Genomic DNA, 17,013 nt, shown 5'->3' with positions numbered 1-17,013 from the left:
CATTCCACTTTAAATAAAGGTACCATGAACTACACACTAGGAAACGACATGATCTCTGAACCTAAAACAAGTCAGCTGCTCATTTCATTCCAGGAGGTCAAGATAAAATAACACAGAAACCAGCAGCACTTTATTATTTCTATACAAATATAGACCAGTGTGGATTCACTGACAAACTGTACTGACAGAACCAACCGTAAACCATCAAACTAAACTGACAGCTGTTTTTCTCCTTGAATGTTTTTAGTGCGTCATAATTGATAAGTTTCACATTAACATTACTGCAGCTGAAAGAAAAAAGCTTGTCAGAAGCTGTTTACACCAAATTTTGAGCTTCAGCTCTGTCAAATAGTTTGAATTTGTTCTGCAGTACCGCTTTGAAACACTTGGTGTCAGTGCTACATATTGTTCCTTTAAGTATAATCTTTGTAATTTCCATCACTTTACATGTTAAATGATGCTAAATACTGTAATTTGAAGAAACTCAGACTTTGTGTCATCGTTTGAATCAAACATGAGTTGTCTATGATTACAACAAAATCATAAAATGCGTTTTTTAATAAAGCTCAATTAATGTATATTTGATTTAACAGTCTTTACTTAATCAGAAAATCATAACCTGTTTGATTTTCCTATGGACGACATGAGAGAGAGCAGGAAGAAAAGGGGTTAATCAGGGTTTGATTCATTCCAGATGATCAGCTCAGATTTTAAGGTGTAAATTCTTCATTTCTATGTTTAGAGGTTCTCTAAAAATGACAAAAAAGTACTTCCCATAAAATACACAGACAGGAATTAAAGTAAAGAATTAACTGGAACAAAGCTGAATTTTTAAGTTCTTACAAGTTTTTGAGTGAAACCATCATAAACAACACTGATGGTGTTTTACTGCAAACTTCAAGCTCCTCAGTGGACCTATATTCATAAGACTGAGATCAGCATTTCTGAAGCTGCAAGATAAATAAACTGTTAGCAGCTTTTAAAATTTAACCAACAAGATGATAAAATGAGGAACTTTGAAGAATGAAGAACCAGGCTGATCGTGGAAATATCCTGGTCTCTCATACAGTTTATTCTCCTTGGTGTGTGAACTTCACCTGCTGATATTTAAACCACAAGACCACAAACATGTTTATTTCTATTTTCACAGCTGAAATAAATGAATGTGAAATAAGATTTTAAAGTGTTTTCCTGTGTTTGCTTTTCCATTTTCCACTACAATACGTTAACACTGTATATCTGAAGCCAAAACTACATCTGGTCTATTGAAAATAACAATTCGGGCCATGCAGCAGATGAAGTCAGCTGTGTGTTTGTCTTCCATGTGTGTAATGTTGGAGTTAACCTGCTGTTGACTTCACTGAGGTTTAAAGCATCTGTGCATCCAGCTGGTTGTTTAAGAAAAAGAATTGACTATGTAAAAACTGTGCAGTCAGTATGAAACAATCTTAGGTAGCAGACAGTGTTAGCAGCGTTTCCCCACTAGATGTCATGGTGGTGTTTGCAAATCAAAGTAAATGATAATGTATGAATGAACGTATCAGGGATGGTGAATCTCAACAAACTGAGGATTTTAAAGGCTTCAAGGAGCAGAGTCAGAAACCTGAAGTCCATCTGTGAAAGTCATTCACTGGATGAACAACATTCACCACTGAGAGGAAAAGATGTGAACTGAATCTCTTTATAATCGACGTCATCTTCACACAGGAAGCTACTGAAGAATGCGACGTTTTCATTTCCACCTATGTGACGCTGCATTTAAATGCTGCACAGCTGTCTGTTTCCACAAAACACAACCTCCTTACTGCTGTGACTGATGAGAAACCAGCGTACACACATTGAAATGTCCAGAACACACAGTTCCCACTTAAAAGAGTGGCAGCAGTTCTCATCATCGTCCAGTTAAGAGGGATTTTCACACATAAAAATGCCATTTGAAAGAATATTGAAGATTTTCAAACAACCTCTGTTATCAGAAAAAAAAAAAAAACAGGAGAGAAAGTGAATTCTTGAACTTGGAAAGAATCATTAATGTGTTTTTTCTCTATTGTTTGTCTTTAACTTACAATTATCAGTTCAATCAGGACAAAACAAATTTTCCCATCGTGGGTCTTACTGAATTTTCCTCATTAAGCTTAATAACATTAATAAAAGTCTTTAAAAGAGCTGGAGCAGCCTGCACGTGGAGTCGTTCACATACTGATGGTTTAATTTGAATATCAGCACCAGTGTTCAGTGTTCATTCATATGAATTGTAAACTCATCTCTGAGCCGATGATTAAAACTTTCTATCAATTCATATTAGTGAATGGAGTTCTTCCAGTCAATGTTGATTCTTTAAGAGATAATTTACGTCTACATCATACGTTCATCAGTTGTTATCGTTTGCATTTACAGTGGCAAGAAAAAGTATGTGAACCTTTTGGAACATCATGTCATAAAATATGATCATCTAAGCCAAGAGTATTAACAAATATAATAATAACAAAAAAAACACAGACTGACTGCTTTACGTTCTTCTGTCTGCACGTTTGAATGCACTGTTGATGCCCACAGCTCAAAGTCTGTGGCTCCGGGTAAATAATGTGCCACTTCATCCACAGGTTTACAGAAAAAGACAGAAACCATGTGCACATCTCAGCTGGGAGTCTGCATTTATGGAAATGTTTCTGTGCAGGTGTGCACTTGGTTTATTTATGTGTGCTCTGCTATTCCCCAACAAATCATGGGATCTCATTTTGGAGTTTCATGTCACGTAACTTTGTCAGATCTTTCTCTCTAGCAACTCCTGAGCTGCACATTAAAACACAGTCCTGCCTGTGTTTTGCAGCATCAGGACTGAATCAGTTATTATAGAAAGGAACTGATAATAAAACTAAAATGTAGATTGGTCCTTTTGTTTGTATTAGGAAGCTGAAGCAAAAATAATAATACAAACACATGTAGATATAAACCTACGATAAGGTCCAACTGGTTGAAGATACAAGTCTGAAGTGTTCACTGTGCTATTATCAAAGGAAAAAGACTCATCTTTTAAAAAATGTAAGGAAAAAAAAAGTCTTCTTCTTCTTCTTCTTTCGTCTTTTCCCATCAGGGGTCGCCACAGCGAATCATCCTTTTCCACCTAACTCTATCATGAACATCTTCTACCCTAACACTAGCCAACCTCATGTCCTCTGTTATAACATCCATATATCTCCTCTTTGGTCGTCCTCTTGTCCTCCTGCCTGGCAGCTCCATCTCCAACATCCTTCTACCAATATACTCACTATCCCTCCTCTGAACATGTCCGAACCATCTCAGTCTGGCCTCTCTGACTTTGTCGCTAACACAGGCAACGTGAGCCGTCCCTCTGATGTACTCGTTCCTTATTCTGTCTAACCTGGTCACTCCTAAGAAGAACCTCAACATCTTCATCTCTGCTACCTCCATCTCAGCCTCTTGTCTCTTTCTCACTGCTACCGTCTCTAACCCATAGAGCAGAGCTGGTCTCACCACTGTCTTGTACACCTTTCCTTTGAGTCTTGCTGACACTCTTCTGTCACACAACACTCCTGACACTTTCCTCCACCAGCTCCAACCTGCCTGCACTCTCCTCTTCACCTCTTTTCCACACTGCCCATCACACTGAACTGTTGACCCCAAGTATTTAAACTCCTGCACCTTCTTCACCTCAGCCCCCTGTAACCTAACGCTTCTACCTTGATCCCTCTCGTTCAGACACATGTATTCTGTCTTACTACGACTGACCTTCATGCCTCTTCTTTCCAGAGCAAACCTCCACCTCTCTAGCTGTTCCTCCACCTGCTCTCTACTCTCACTGCAAATCACAATGTCATCCGCAAACATCATTGTCCAGGGAGATTCCTGTCTGACCTCATCTGTCAGCCTGTCCATCAACATAGCAAACAAGAAGGGACTCAAAGCTGATCCTTGGTGTAGTCCCACCTCCACCTTGAACTCCTCTGTCTGACCTACAGCACATCTCACCACCATCATACTTCTCTCATACATGTCCTGAACTAGTCTGACGTACTTCTCTGCCACTCCCGACGACCTCATACAGTACCACAGCTCCTCCCTTGGCACCCTGTCATACGCCTTCTCTAAATCTACAAAGACACAATGCAGCTCCTTCTGACCATCTCTGTACTTTTCCATCAACATTCTCAAAGCAAAAATGGCATCAGTGGTGCTCTTACAGGGCATGAAACCATACTGCTGCTCACAAATCTCCACCTTCTTCCTAAGCCTGGCTTCCACTACTCTTTCCCACAGCTTCATTGTGTGGCTCATCAACTTTATTCCTCTGTAGTTGCTGCAGTTCTGCGTGTCACCCTTGTTCTTAAAGATCGGAACCAGAACACTTCTCCTTCATTCCTCAGGCATCTTCTCACTCTCTAGAATCCTATTGAACAAACTGGTTAGAAACTCCACTGCTGTCTCTCCTAAGCACTTCCACACCTCCACAGGTACGTCATCAGGACCAACAGCCTTTCCACTCTTCATCCTTTTCAGAGCCTTCCTAACCTCATCCTTTCCAATCTCTTCTATTTCCTGCTCCACAACATCCACATCTTCCTCCCTTCTTTCCCTGTCATTTTCCTCGTTCATCAGCTCCTCAAAATACTCCTTCCATCTTTTCTGCACACTCTCCTGGGTTGTTAGCACCTTTCCATCTCTGTCCTTAATCACCCTTACCTGTTGCACATCCTTCCCATCTCTATCTCTCTGTCTGGCTAGCCTGTACAAGTCCTTCTCTCCTTCCTTTGTGTCTAACCTGTCATACAGCTCATCGTAAGCTTTCTGTTTGGCCTTTGCCACCTCCCTCTTTACTCTACGCTGCGCTTCCTTGTACTCCTGTCTACTTTCCTCAGTCCTTTCTACATCCCACTTCCTTCTAGCTAACCTCTTCCTCTGGATGCATTCCTGTACTTCCTCATTCCACCACCAAGTGTCTTTACCTTCTTTTCTCTTTCCAGATGACACACCTAGCACCTTCCTACCTGTTTCCCTGATAACCTCTGCTGTAGTTTCCCAGTCATCTGGAAGCTCATCCTGACCACCCAGAACCTGTCTCAACTTCTGTCTGAATTCCTCACAAGTTTCTTCATTCTTTAACTTCCACCACTTGGTCTTCTTCTCTGACTTCCCTCTCTTCTTCTTCCTGACCTCCAGAGTCATCTTACACACCACCATGCGGTGCTGTCTGGCTACACTCTCTCCTACCACCACTTTGCAGTCACTAACCTCTCTCAAATGACCTCGTCTACATAGGATGTAGTCCACCTGCGTACTCCTACCTCCACTTCTGTATGTCACTCTATGTTCCTCTCGCTTCTGGAAGTAAGTGTTGACTACAGCCATTTCCATCCTCTTAGCAAAGTCCACCACCATCTGTCCTTCCAGATTCCTTTCCTTCACACCAAACCTGCCCATCACCTCCTCATCACCTCTGTTGCCCTCACCAACATGCCCATTGAAGTCTGCTCCAACAACAACTCTCTCTCCTCTGGGGATACTCTCTATGACCTCATCAAACTCACTCCAGAATCTCTCCTTCTCTTCTAACTCACAGCCAACCTGTGGAGCATACCCACTGACTACATTCACCATCACCCCTTCAATTTCTAGCTTTAGGCTCATCACCCTGTCTGAGACTCTTTTCACCTCTAGAACACTGTTTACAAACTCCCCCTTCAAGATCACTCCTACCCCGTTTCTCTTCCTATCAACACCATGGTAGAACAGTTTGTATCCTCCTCCGATACTACGTGCCTTGCCCTTCCACCTTGTTTCCTGCACACACAGAACATCTACCTTCCTTCTCTCCATCATGTCTGCCAGCTCTCTGCCTTTCCCTGTCATTGTGCCAACGTTAAGAGTCCCTATTCTCAGATCTATGTTCCTGCCTTTTCCCTTCTCTCTCTGACCACGAACCCTTCTGCCTCCCTTCTTTCTTCGACCAACAGTAGTCCAATTTCCACCGACACCCTGTAGGTTAACAGCATCGGTGGCGGTCGTTGTTAACCCGGGCCTCGACCGATCCGGTATGAAAGTCTTGTGGATGATTCACATGGTTATTTTGGCAATTTTTACGCTGGATGCCCTTCCTAACGCAACCCTCTCTATTTATCCGGGCTTGGGACCGGCACAGAAGTCACTGGCTTGCAACCCCTGTGGCTAGATTGTAAGGAAAAAAGTCTAATATGTGCAAATTTCTGCCTTTATCATAGCTATTACTATTAAATACTTTGGGTTTTGGAGGTTTTATCTCAACAAAATATTTATGTATGTCGCCAAACATGCCAGTTTTCTGTTATTTTCACTAAATAAACTGCTTAGTGAGTGAAAAACACAGTTCAATTGAAATTAAGATTCTTTATTTTTTCTCTATTTGCAACAATAAACTTGTTTAAATGTAGTCTGTTGTTATTTTAACAAGTAAAAAAAATGTTTGGTCTCGCTGAGAAGCTCCCTCGAGTGCTACTTTTTATCATTTCCATGTATAAAACTAGAGAAATAACACCTACTGTATGTGTATTGAGCAGCACAATACAAGAGCTGATAATAGAATAATAATATACAGGCTACAAACTCCACACAGCAGTATGAACGAGCAGTCTAACATTAGTTAAAGGTCTGATCCTAGAATCGCTGCCTATCCCACGTCTGACACAACTAAACATGAGGATATGGTTGAACGTAATGACACTGCTCTGTGGAACATCTGGCTGTAGATTTATCAACACATGTCCTGCTGCCTTCAAATACTGCAGGAATGTAGAAAAACTAATAAACTCAATTAATACTCTTGTTACTAAACTGTTTCTGAAGTACAACGTCACTAATTCATCTACACAATGTATTTTACTGACACTGTTCATTAAAGCTGGTAGTTTGATTCATTGTCTACATTTAATGTTAACATGTATTTCAGGTTTCATGTAAAGATCGACTTCATTCATAGAGTTGGTTTAATGAAGACTCTCAGTTATGGGAACAAAAGATAAACAGCATCTTTACTTCTTGTCATCACAGTATTTACTGTTTTATTAGATCTGTCAAATTTACTCCATTTCAATTTACACAATGTTCAGAACAACATCCCTTTGATAAAGAACCATCAATTTCTAGGTTTGAATTCTAAGAAATATGTTGTGATTTCTGTTCATATGCAGTGGAAGATAAACATCAGCAGACAAATCCATTCAAAGAAATATTCAACAAACGTTATGAGCAGAGAGAAGTTATTGTCATGTGGAGTAATGTCAGTTTGAGGAAAGAAAAGTTGTCATGAGCAGTGATATCCTTCATGACTAAACACAGGAAACAGCTCCAACTCAATGAATTCAACAAGAATCAAGAAATGATGAGATAATAAAGACGTTCTGACAATTCTTGTTTGATTTGACTGATTTCTGTGAAGTAATGTCACAAAAACATGAGGAAGGAATAAGATTAAACATTAAATACATTACTTCTGTCTATTTCAGTTTACTGAACTCTGCAGTGTCTCTATAAGAAAAAAGCCCAAGTCCAGCATAGACAGGCTGAGTAAATGTGGTCTGGACTCTGTGGAGGAGAGTCATGGTTTCAGAGACGCTGTAGAAGGACAGAACACCTGCTCTGTGATCCAGGTAAACTCCTATTCTGGAGGACAGAGGACCTGAGACTGGAGTTTCGATATTGTTGTACCAGAATACGTAACTGCTGTTGCCACATATTAATGACCAAGATTTATCATTGAATCCAAAACAACATTCCTTCCAGTTCCCTGTTCTGCTGATATTCTTGTATGCGACTGCTACATCAACTCCTGTCATTCTCAACTCCACCTCCCAGTAACAACGTCCAGTCAGACTCTCTCTACTCAGGACCTGATAACATTCAGTGAATCTGTCTGTGTGACTAGAATAAGACTGATGTTTCTTCATTAATGTAACTTTTCTGTTTCCCTCAGATAATAACAGATATTTGTTTGCTGTGTTTGGATCCAGTGTGATTTCTTGTGAGTATTTTAAGAATCCAGCTCTGGTCTTTGGTTCTGGATTTGACAGTAAAACATCCACTTCAGTCTCCGTCTGTGAGATATTTGTCCATGTCTCCCTCAGAATGTCCTGTAGTTTGTCTCTGAGCTCTGACACAGCTGCTGTCACATCCTCAAAGTATCTCAGAGGACGGATATTGATGCTGGATGAGTGTGTAGATTGACTGAGTGCTGACACTGAGGGGTAGTTGTGTAGAAACTGGGTGTGATCCTCTGTGTGTGAGAGCTGCTCCAGCTCAGCGTCTTTCCTCTTCAGCTCAGTGATCTCCTGCTCCAGCTTCTCCTGAAGCTCTTTGACTCGACTCACTTCAGTTTCCTGCTGGGATCTGATCTGCTGCTTCACATCAGACCTTCTTTTGTCAATGAGACCAATCAGCTGAGTGAAGATCTTCTCACTGTGCTCCACTGTTTTACCAGCAGAGTGATTGATAGCCTCCACCTCCTGTTGAAGCAGCTTCACCTCTTTCTCTCTGTCCTGGATTCTCTGCTGGAGTTTTTGTCGACTCCCCTCCAGCTCTCTCTGCCTCTCAGTCCTTTCTGCTGCAGCTGAGACTGTGTCGTGACCTTTATGTTGATCCACAGAGCAGAGATAACAGATACACTGCTGATCAGTACGACGGAACATCTTCATCACCTCATCGTGACGAGAGCAGATGTTCTCCTGGAGCTTCTTGGAGGGCTCCACCAGTTTGTGTTTCTTTAACTGAGCTACATCATAATGAGGATGAAGGTGTTTCTCACAGTATGAAACCCGACATTGAAGACAGGACTTGAGAGCTTTCAGTTTTCTCCCAGTGCAGACATCACAGGCCACATCTTCAGGTCCAGCATAGCAGGGATCAGCAGGAGCAGCTTGGAGTCCAGTCTTCTTCAGCTCCTCCACTAAAACTGCTAACATGGTGTTTTTAACCAGCACAGGTCTCGGTGTGAAGGTCTGTCTACACTGAGGGCAGCTGTAGAGTTTCTTACCATCCTCTTCATCCCAGAAACTGTTAATACAGTTCATACAGTAACTGTGTCCACAGGGAATAGTCACAGGATCCTTCAGTAGATCCAGACAGATGGAACAAGAGAAGGTTTCTTGGTCCAGCTGAACTCCTTTCTGCGCCATTTCAAAGTTTTACTTTCTTAGAACTGAACTAGTTTGAGCTCTGATCAACAACATGTGTTTGTGCAGTGAATGGAGTCTGTCAGCTCTTACACTTCACCACATGTTGGTTCCACCCATCCTCAAACTGTAGATGTGAAGAGGAGGGAACAAGGAAATAAATGGACAGAGTGGAGCTCACTGTGTTTGAGAGCAGGAAGTAAAGGGAGGGTCATCAGGCTTTGATTGATTCCAGAAACAGGAGCGGTTTTAGAGAGAAACTGTGTGTTTAACCCTTTGTTGTGTTCTTATGTAACGGGTGTAGAACGACACACATGATAGTCACGCTGAATACTGTTTTCCTTTGCTCTATTCGCTCTTCACAATGCCTGCAGAAGACAATAATACATATTGTTTTATGGCCTGTCCTGCACATCTGACCCCCTCAGCGATGCCTAGCGGCAGTGTGAGGGAAAAGGGGGTCTTCTCTCATAACATAGACTTACAACAATTATTACAGAGGCTCTATACAATATTTAGACCTGTATACAATGCTGCAATCTATACTTTACATAGTATTTTTATAATCAAGAGCAGCTAATTACAAAAGAAAACTTTTTTTTTTCTTTACATGTTGCAAACCACAATAACAAATATTAACAATTTTCTTCACAATTGAATATAAACCATGAAAATACACTCAGATAAACTAAACTATTGCATGTGACTGGATGACGGGATATAAACAACAGACATGAAAACAAAATGGAAAGAAACGTACCTGCAGAAGACAATAATACATATTGTTTTCTGTCCTGTCCTGCACATCTGATCCCTGTATGTACAAAAATAAAGTTTCAATGAGAAATACAATGAAAACTCTACACAGCTACTTTAACAAACCACATGGCGGCTGCTGCTAAAGAGTAAAACAAAAACGGATATAAAACGTATACTAGCGGTCAAAACTCAACAAAAATGGCTCAATGTGACAGTAACTTTAAAAGCAAAAGTTATACAGTCAAAACAACATAATAAACAAGTCATGCTATAAAGAAATTAGCATAATAGCGCCGCCCGTGTTCCTCCACAGCACCGACCTCAGAGAGGACTAGAGACAGAGTGAGGGGAGGGGGCGGAGACTCCAGAGGTACGGAACCTCAGGAGGAACAGAAAAGGCGAAGTGCAGCAATACAGATCCCCAGGAGGGACAAACAAAGTGCAAATAAAAAGAGAAATTCACAAATACTAAATAAAACCTTCATAATAAGAACATAATTAAAAATGATAATTCTAAAATAAAGTGACTTTTCTAATCTGTTACACTTACATGTTTCTGAGCATTTTATTAAAAACTAGAATTTTTCCAAAATGTTTATTTTTAATTATTTGACTTTGTTATAATTCATTAAAGTCTAATGACTCAGTAAATTCATTCCACTTTAAATAAAGGTACCATGAACTACACACTAGGAAACAACATGATCTCTGAACCTAAAACAACAAGTGAGCTGCTCATTTCATTCCAGGAGGTCAAGATAAAATAGCACAGAAACCAGCAGCACTTTATTATTTCTATACAAATATAGACCAGTGATGATTCACTGACAAACTGTACTGACAGAACCAACTGTAAACCATCAAACTAAACTGACAGCTGTTTTTCTCCTTGAATGTTTTTAGTGCTTCATAATTGATAAGTTTCACATTAACATTACTGTAGCTGAAAGAAAAAAACTTGTCAGAAGATATTTACACCAAATTTTGAGCTTCAGCTCTGTCAAATATGTTGAATTTGTTCTGCAGTACCGCTTTGAAACACTTGGTGTCAGTGCTACATATTGTTCCTTTAAGTATAATCTTCCAGTTTTTAATTTCCATCACTTTACATATTAAATGATGCTAAATACTGTAATTTGAATAAACTCAGACTTTGTGTCATCGTTTGAATCAAACACGAGTTGTCTATGATTACAACAAAATCATAAAATGTGTTTTTAATACAGCTCAATTAATGTATATTTGATTTAACAGTTTTTACTTAATCAGAAAATCATAACCTGTTTAATTTTCCTATGGACGACATGAGAGAGAGCAGGAAGAAAAGGGGTTAATCAGGCTTTGATTCATTCCAGATGAGCAGCTCAGATTTTAAGATGTAAATTCTTAATTTCAAGTTTAGAGGTTCTCTCAAAATGACAAAAAGTACTTCCCATAAAATCCACAGACAGGAATTAAAGTAAAGAATTAACTGGAACAAAGCTGAATTTTTAAGTTCTTACAAGTTTTTGAGTGAAACCATCATAAACAACACTGATGGTGTTTTACTGCAAACTTCAAGCTCCTCAGTGGACCTATATTCATAAGACTGAGATCAGCATTTCTGAAGCTGCAAGATAAATAAACTGTTAGCAGCTTTTCAAATTTAACCAACAAGATGATAAAATGAGGAACTTTGAAGAATGAAGAACCAGGCTGATCGTGGAAATATCCTGGTCTCTCATACAGTTTTTTCTCCTTGGTGTGTGAACTTCACCTGCTGATATTTAAACCACAAGACCACAAACATGTTTATTTCTATTTTCACAGCTGAAATAAATGAATCTGAAATAAGATTTTAATGTGTTTTCCTTTGTTTGCTTTTCCATTTTCTCCTACAATACGTTAACACTGTATATCTGAAGCCAAAACTACATCTGGTCTATTGAAAATAACAATTCGGGCCATGCAGCAGATGAAGTCAGCTGTGTGTTTGTCTTCCATGTGTGTAATGTTGGAGTTAAGCTGCTGTTGACTTCACTGAGGTTTAAAGCATCTGTGCATCCAGCTGGTTGTTTAAGAAAAAGAATTGACTATGTAAAAACTGTGCAGTCAGTATGAAACAATCTTAGGTAGCAGACAGTGTTAGCAGCGTTTCCCCACTAGATGTCATGGTGGTGTTTGCAAATCAAAGTAAATGATAATGTATGAATGAACGTATCAGGGATGGTGAATCTCAACAAACTGAGGATTTTAAAGGCTTCAAGGAGCAGAGTCAGAAACCTGAAGTCCATCTGTGAAAGTCATTCACTGGATGAACAACATTCACCACTGAGAGGAAAAGATGTGAACTGAATCTCTTTATAATCGACGTCATCTTCACACAGGAAGCTACTGAAGAATGCGACGTTTTCATTTCCACCTATGTGACGCTGCATTTAAATGCTGCACAGCTGTCTGTTTCCACAAAACACAACCTCCTGTGCTGCTGTGACTGATGAGAAACCAGCGTACACACATTGAAATGTCCAGAACACACAGTTCCCACTTAAAAGAGTGGCAGCAGTTCTCATCATCGTCCAGTTAAGAGGGATTTTCACACATAAAAATGCCATTTGAAAGAATATTGAAGATTTTCAAACAATCTCTGTTATCAGAAAAAAAAACAGGAGAGAAAGTGAATTCTTGAACTTGGAAAGAGTCATTAATGTGGTTTTTCTCTATTGTTTGTCTTTAACTTACAATTATCAGTTCAATCAGGACAAAACAAATTTTCCCATCGTGGGTCTAATTGAATTTTCCTCATTAAGCTTAATAACATTAATAAAGGTTTTTAAAAGAGCTGGAGCAGCCTGCACGTGGAGTCGTTCACATACTGATGGTTTAATTTGAATATCAGCACCAGTGTTCAGTGTTCATTCATATGAATTGTAAACTCATCTCTGAGCCGATGATTAAAACCTTTTACCAATTCAAATTAAAACAATGATTAGTGAATGGAGTTCTTTCAGTCAATGTTGATTCATTCATGAAAACAAATTAAACTTAAACAGCTAATTTACGTTTAAATCATACGTTCATCAGTTGTTATCGTTTGCATTTACAGTGGCAAGAAAAAGTATGTGAACCTTTTGGAACTTCATGTCATAAAATGTGATCATCTAAGCCAAGAGTATTAACAAATATAATAATAACAAAAAAAACACAGACTGACTGCTTTACGTTCTTCTGTCTGCACGTTTGAATGCACTGTTGATGCCCACAGCTCAAAGTCTGTGGCTCCGGGTAAATAATGTGTCACTTCATCCACAGGTTTACAGAACAAGACTGAAACCATGTGCACATCTCAGCTGCGAGTCTGCATTTATGGAAATGTTTCTGTGCAGGTGTGCACTTGATTTACTTATGTGTTCTCTGCTATTCCCCAACAAATCATGGGATCTCATTTTGGAGTTTCATGTCACGTAACTTTGTCAGATCTTTCTCTCTAGCAACTCCTGAGCTGCACGTTAAAACACAGTCCTGCCTGTGTTTTGCAGCATCAGGACTGAATCAGTTATTATAGAAAGGAACTGATAATAAAACTAAAATGTAGATTGGTCCTGTTGTTTGTATTAGAGGAGGATCTACTGATAGGGTGGCCAGAGGTTTTCCTAGGGTGGGATAATGTGGTTCTTCATTTTTCCTAATCTTTTATTAATCTAAGCCTAATATTGATTTTCTAGATGGAACAAAAATAATAATACAAACACATATAGATATAAACCTATGATAAGGTCCAACTGGTTGAAGATACAAGTCAGAAGTGTTCACTGTGCTATTTTCACAGGAAAAAAGACTTATCTTTTAAAAAATGTAAGGAAAAAAGTCTAATATATGCAAATTTCTGCCTTTATCATAGCTATTACTACGTTATGAGCAGAGAGAAGTTATTGTCATGTAGAGTAATGTCAGTTTGAGGAAAGAAAAGTTGTCATGAGCAGTGATATCCTTCATGACTAAACACAGGAAACAGCTCCAACTCAATGAATTCAACAAGAATCAAGAAATGATGAGATAATAAAGACGTTCTGACAATTCTTGTTTGATTTGACTGATTTCTGTGAAGTAATGTCACAAAAACATGAAGAAGAAATAAGATTAAACATTAAATACATTACTTCTGTCTATTTCAATTTACTGAACTCTGCAGTGTTTTCAAAATCAAAAAGCCCAAGTCCAGCATAGAGAGGCTGAGTGAATATGGTCTGGACTCTGTGGAGGAGAGTCATGGTTTGAGAGACGCTGTAGAAGGACAGAACACCTGCTCTGTGATCCAGGTAAACTCCTATTCTGGAGGACGGAGGACCTGAGACTGGAGTTTTAATATTGTTGTACCAGAATACGTAACTGCTGTTTAAACACATTAATGACCAAGATTTATCATTGAATCCAAATCCACATTCATTCAAGCTCCCTCTTCTCCTGATATTCTTGTATGCGACTGTTACATAAACTCCTCCTGTCCCGCTCCACTCCACCTCCCAGTAACAACGTCCAGTCAGACTCTCTCTACTCAGGACCTGCCAACAAATTCCAGTGAATCTGTCTGTGTGACTAGAATAAGACTGATGTTTCCTCATTAATGTAACTTTTCTGTTTCCCTCAGATAATAACAGTTTTGTGTTTGCTGTGTTTGGATCCAGTGTGATTTCTTGTGAGTATTTTAAGAATCCAGCTCTGGTCTTTGGTTCTGGATTTGACAGTAAAACATCCACTTCAGTCACTGTCTGTGAGATATTTGTCCATGTCTCCCTCAGAATGTCCTGTAGTTTGTCTCTGAGCTCTGACACAGCTGCTGTCACATCCTCAAAGTAGCTCAGAGGACGGATATTGATGCTGGATGAGTGTGTAGATTGACTGAGTGCTGACACTGAGGGGTAGTTGTGTAGAAACTGGGTGTGATCCTCTGTGTGTGAGAGCTGCTCCAGCTCAGCGTCTTTCCTCTTCAGCTCAGTGATCTCCTGCTCCAGCTTCTCCTGAAGCTCTTTGACTCGACTCACTTCAGTTTCCTGCTGGGATCTGATCTGCTGCTTCACATCAGACCTTCTTTTGTCAATGAGACCAATCAGCTGAGTGAAGATCTTCTCACTGTGCTCCACTGTTTTACCAGCAGAGTGATTGATAGCCTCCACCTCCTGTTGAAGCAGCTTCACCTCTTTCTCTCTGTCCTGGATTCTCTGCTGGAGTTTTTGTCGACTCCCCTCCAGCTCTCTCTGCCTCTCAGTCCTTTCTGCTGCAGCTGAGACTGTGTCGTGACCTTTATGTTGATCCACAGGGCAGAGATAACAGATACACTGCTGATCAGTACGACAGAACATCTTCATCACCTCATCATGACGAGAGCAGATGTTCTCCTGGAGCTTCTTGGAGGGCTCCACCAGTTTGTGTTTCTTTAACTGAGCTACATCATAATGAGGCTGAAGGTGTTTCTCACAGTATGAAACCAGACATTGAAGACAGGACTTGAGAGCTTTCAGTTTTCTCCCAGTGCAGACATCACAGGCCACATCTTCAGGTCCAGCATAGCAGTGATCAGCAGGAGCAGCTTGGAGTCCAGTCTTCTTCAGCTCCTCCACTAAAACTGCTAACATGGTGTTTTTAACCAGCACAGGTCTCGGTGTGAAGGTCTGTCTACACTGAGGGCAGCTGTAGAGTTTCTTACCATCCTCTTCATCCCAGAAACTGTTAATACAGTTCATACAGTAACTGTGTCCACAGGGAATAGTCACAGGATCCTTCAGTAGATCCAGACAGATGGAACAAGAGAAGGTTTCTCGGTCCAGCTGAACTCCTTTCTGCGCCATTTCACCTCTCAGTGTCAACAACTGTCTGAGTTTCACTTTGTTAGAAGTGAAACTAGTTTGAGCTCTGATCTCAACAACATGTGTTTGTGCAGTGAATGGAGTCTGTCAGCTCTTACACTTCAGCACATGTTGGTTCCACCCATCCTCAAACTGTAGATCTGAAGAGGAGGGAACAAGGAAATAAATGGACAGAGTGGAGCTCACTGTGTTTGAGAGCAGGAAGTAAAGGGAGGGTCATCAGGCTTTGGTTCATTCCAGAAACAGGAGCGGTTTTAGAGAGAAACTGTGTGTTTAACACTTTGTTGTGTTCTTACATGTTTCTGAGCGTTTTATTAACTTTAATTTGTTTTAATTCATTAAAGTCTAATGACTCAGTAAATTCATACCACTTTAAATAAAGGTACCATGAACTACACACTAGGAAACGACATGATCTCTGAACCTAAAACAACAAGTCAGCTGCTCATTTCATTCCAGGAGGTCAAGATAAAACATCACAGAAACCAGCAGCACTTTATTATTTCTATACAAATATAGACCAGTGTGGATTCACTGACAAACTGTACTGACAGAACCAACCGTAAACCATCAAACTAAACTGACAGCTGTTTTTCTCCTTGAATGTTTTTAGTGCGTCGTAATTGATAAGTTTCACATTAACATTACTGTAGCTGAAAGAAAAAAACTTGTCAGAAGATATTTACACCAAATTTTGAGCTTCAGCTCTGTAAAATATTTTTTAATTTGTTCTGCAGTACCGCTTTGAAACACTTGGTGTCAGTGCTACATATTGTTCCTTTAAGTATAATCTTCCAGTTTTTAATTTTCATAACTTTACATGTTAAATGATGCTAAATACTGTAATTTGAATAAACTCAGACTTTGTGTCATCGTTTGAATCAAAAACGAGTTGTCTATGATTACAACAAAAACATAAAATGTGTTTTTCAGTAAAGCTCAATTTTATATATCATGTCTATTTGATTTAAGAGTTTTTACTTAATTAGAAAATCATAACCTGTTTAATATTCCTATGGACGACATGAGAGAGAGCAGGAAGAAAAGGGGTTAATCAGGCTTTGATTCATTCCAGATGAGCAGCTCAGATTTTAAGATGTAAATTCTTCATTTCTAAGTTTAGAGGTTCTCTCAATTGAATTTTTAAGTTCTTACAAGTTTTTGAGTGAAACCATCATAAACAACACTGATGGTGTTTTACTGCAAACTTCAAGCTCCTCAGTGGACCTATATTCATAAGACTGAGATCAGCA

The 17,013-nt window shown here is 39.6% G+C and overlaps 2 protein-coding genes across 2 annotated transcripts; both read right to left on the bottom strand.

The window, feature by feature from the left end:
- Positions 1-7,409: 7,409 nt before the first annotated feature.
- LOC113172039 (tripartite motif-containing protein 16-like) lies at positions 7,410-9,922 on the bottom strand. Its single transcript, XM_033326484.1, has one exon. It carries the CDS (start codon positions 9,159-9,161, stop codon positions 7,488-7,490), a length of 1,674 nt encoding a protein of 557 aa, XP_033182375.1. The 5' UTR covers positions 9,162-9,922; the 3' UTR covers positions 7,410-7,487.
- A 4,140-nt stretch (positions 9,923-14,062) lies between these two features.
- Positions 14,063-16,028, bottom strand: LOC117152984 (tripartite motif-containing protein 16-like). The gene has a single exon (XM_033326483.1). It carries the CDS (start codon positions 15,740-15,742, stop codon positions 14,063-14,065), a length of 1,680 nt encoding a protein of 559 aa, XP_033182374.1. The 5' UTR covers positions 15,743-16,028.
- Between the last annotated feature and the right edge of the window lie 985 nt (positions 16,029-17,013).

The sequence above is a fragment of the Anabas testudineus genome, chromosome 17, assembly GCF_900324465.2.
Source record: "Anabas testudineus chromosome 17, fAnaTes1.2, whole genome shotgun sequence".
Classification (NCBI taxonomy): Eukaryota; Metazoa; Chordata; class Actinopteri; order Anabantiformes; family Anabantidae; genus Anabas; species Anabas testudineus.
The sequence above is the reverse complement of the archived record's forward strand: the minus strand, read 5'-3'. Positions and strand labels throughout refer to the sequence as shown.

Excerpts from the sequence above, each read along its gene's own strand:
- LOC113172039 (XM_033326484.1), bottom strand. The coding sequence starts at position 9,161 with ATGGCGCAGAAAGGAGTTCAGCTGGACCAAGAAACCTTCTCTTGTTCC.
- LOC117152984 (XM_033326483.1), bottom strand. The coding sequence starts at position 15,742 with ATGGCGCAGAAAGGAGTTCAGCTGGACCGAGAAACCTTCTCTTGTTCC.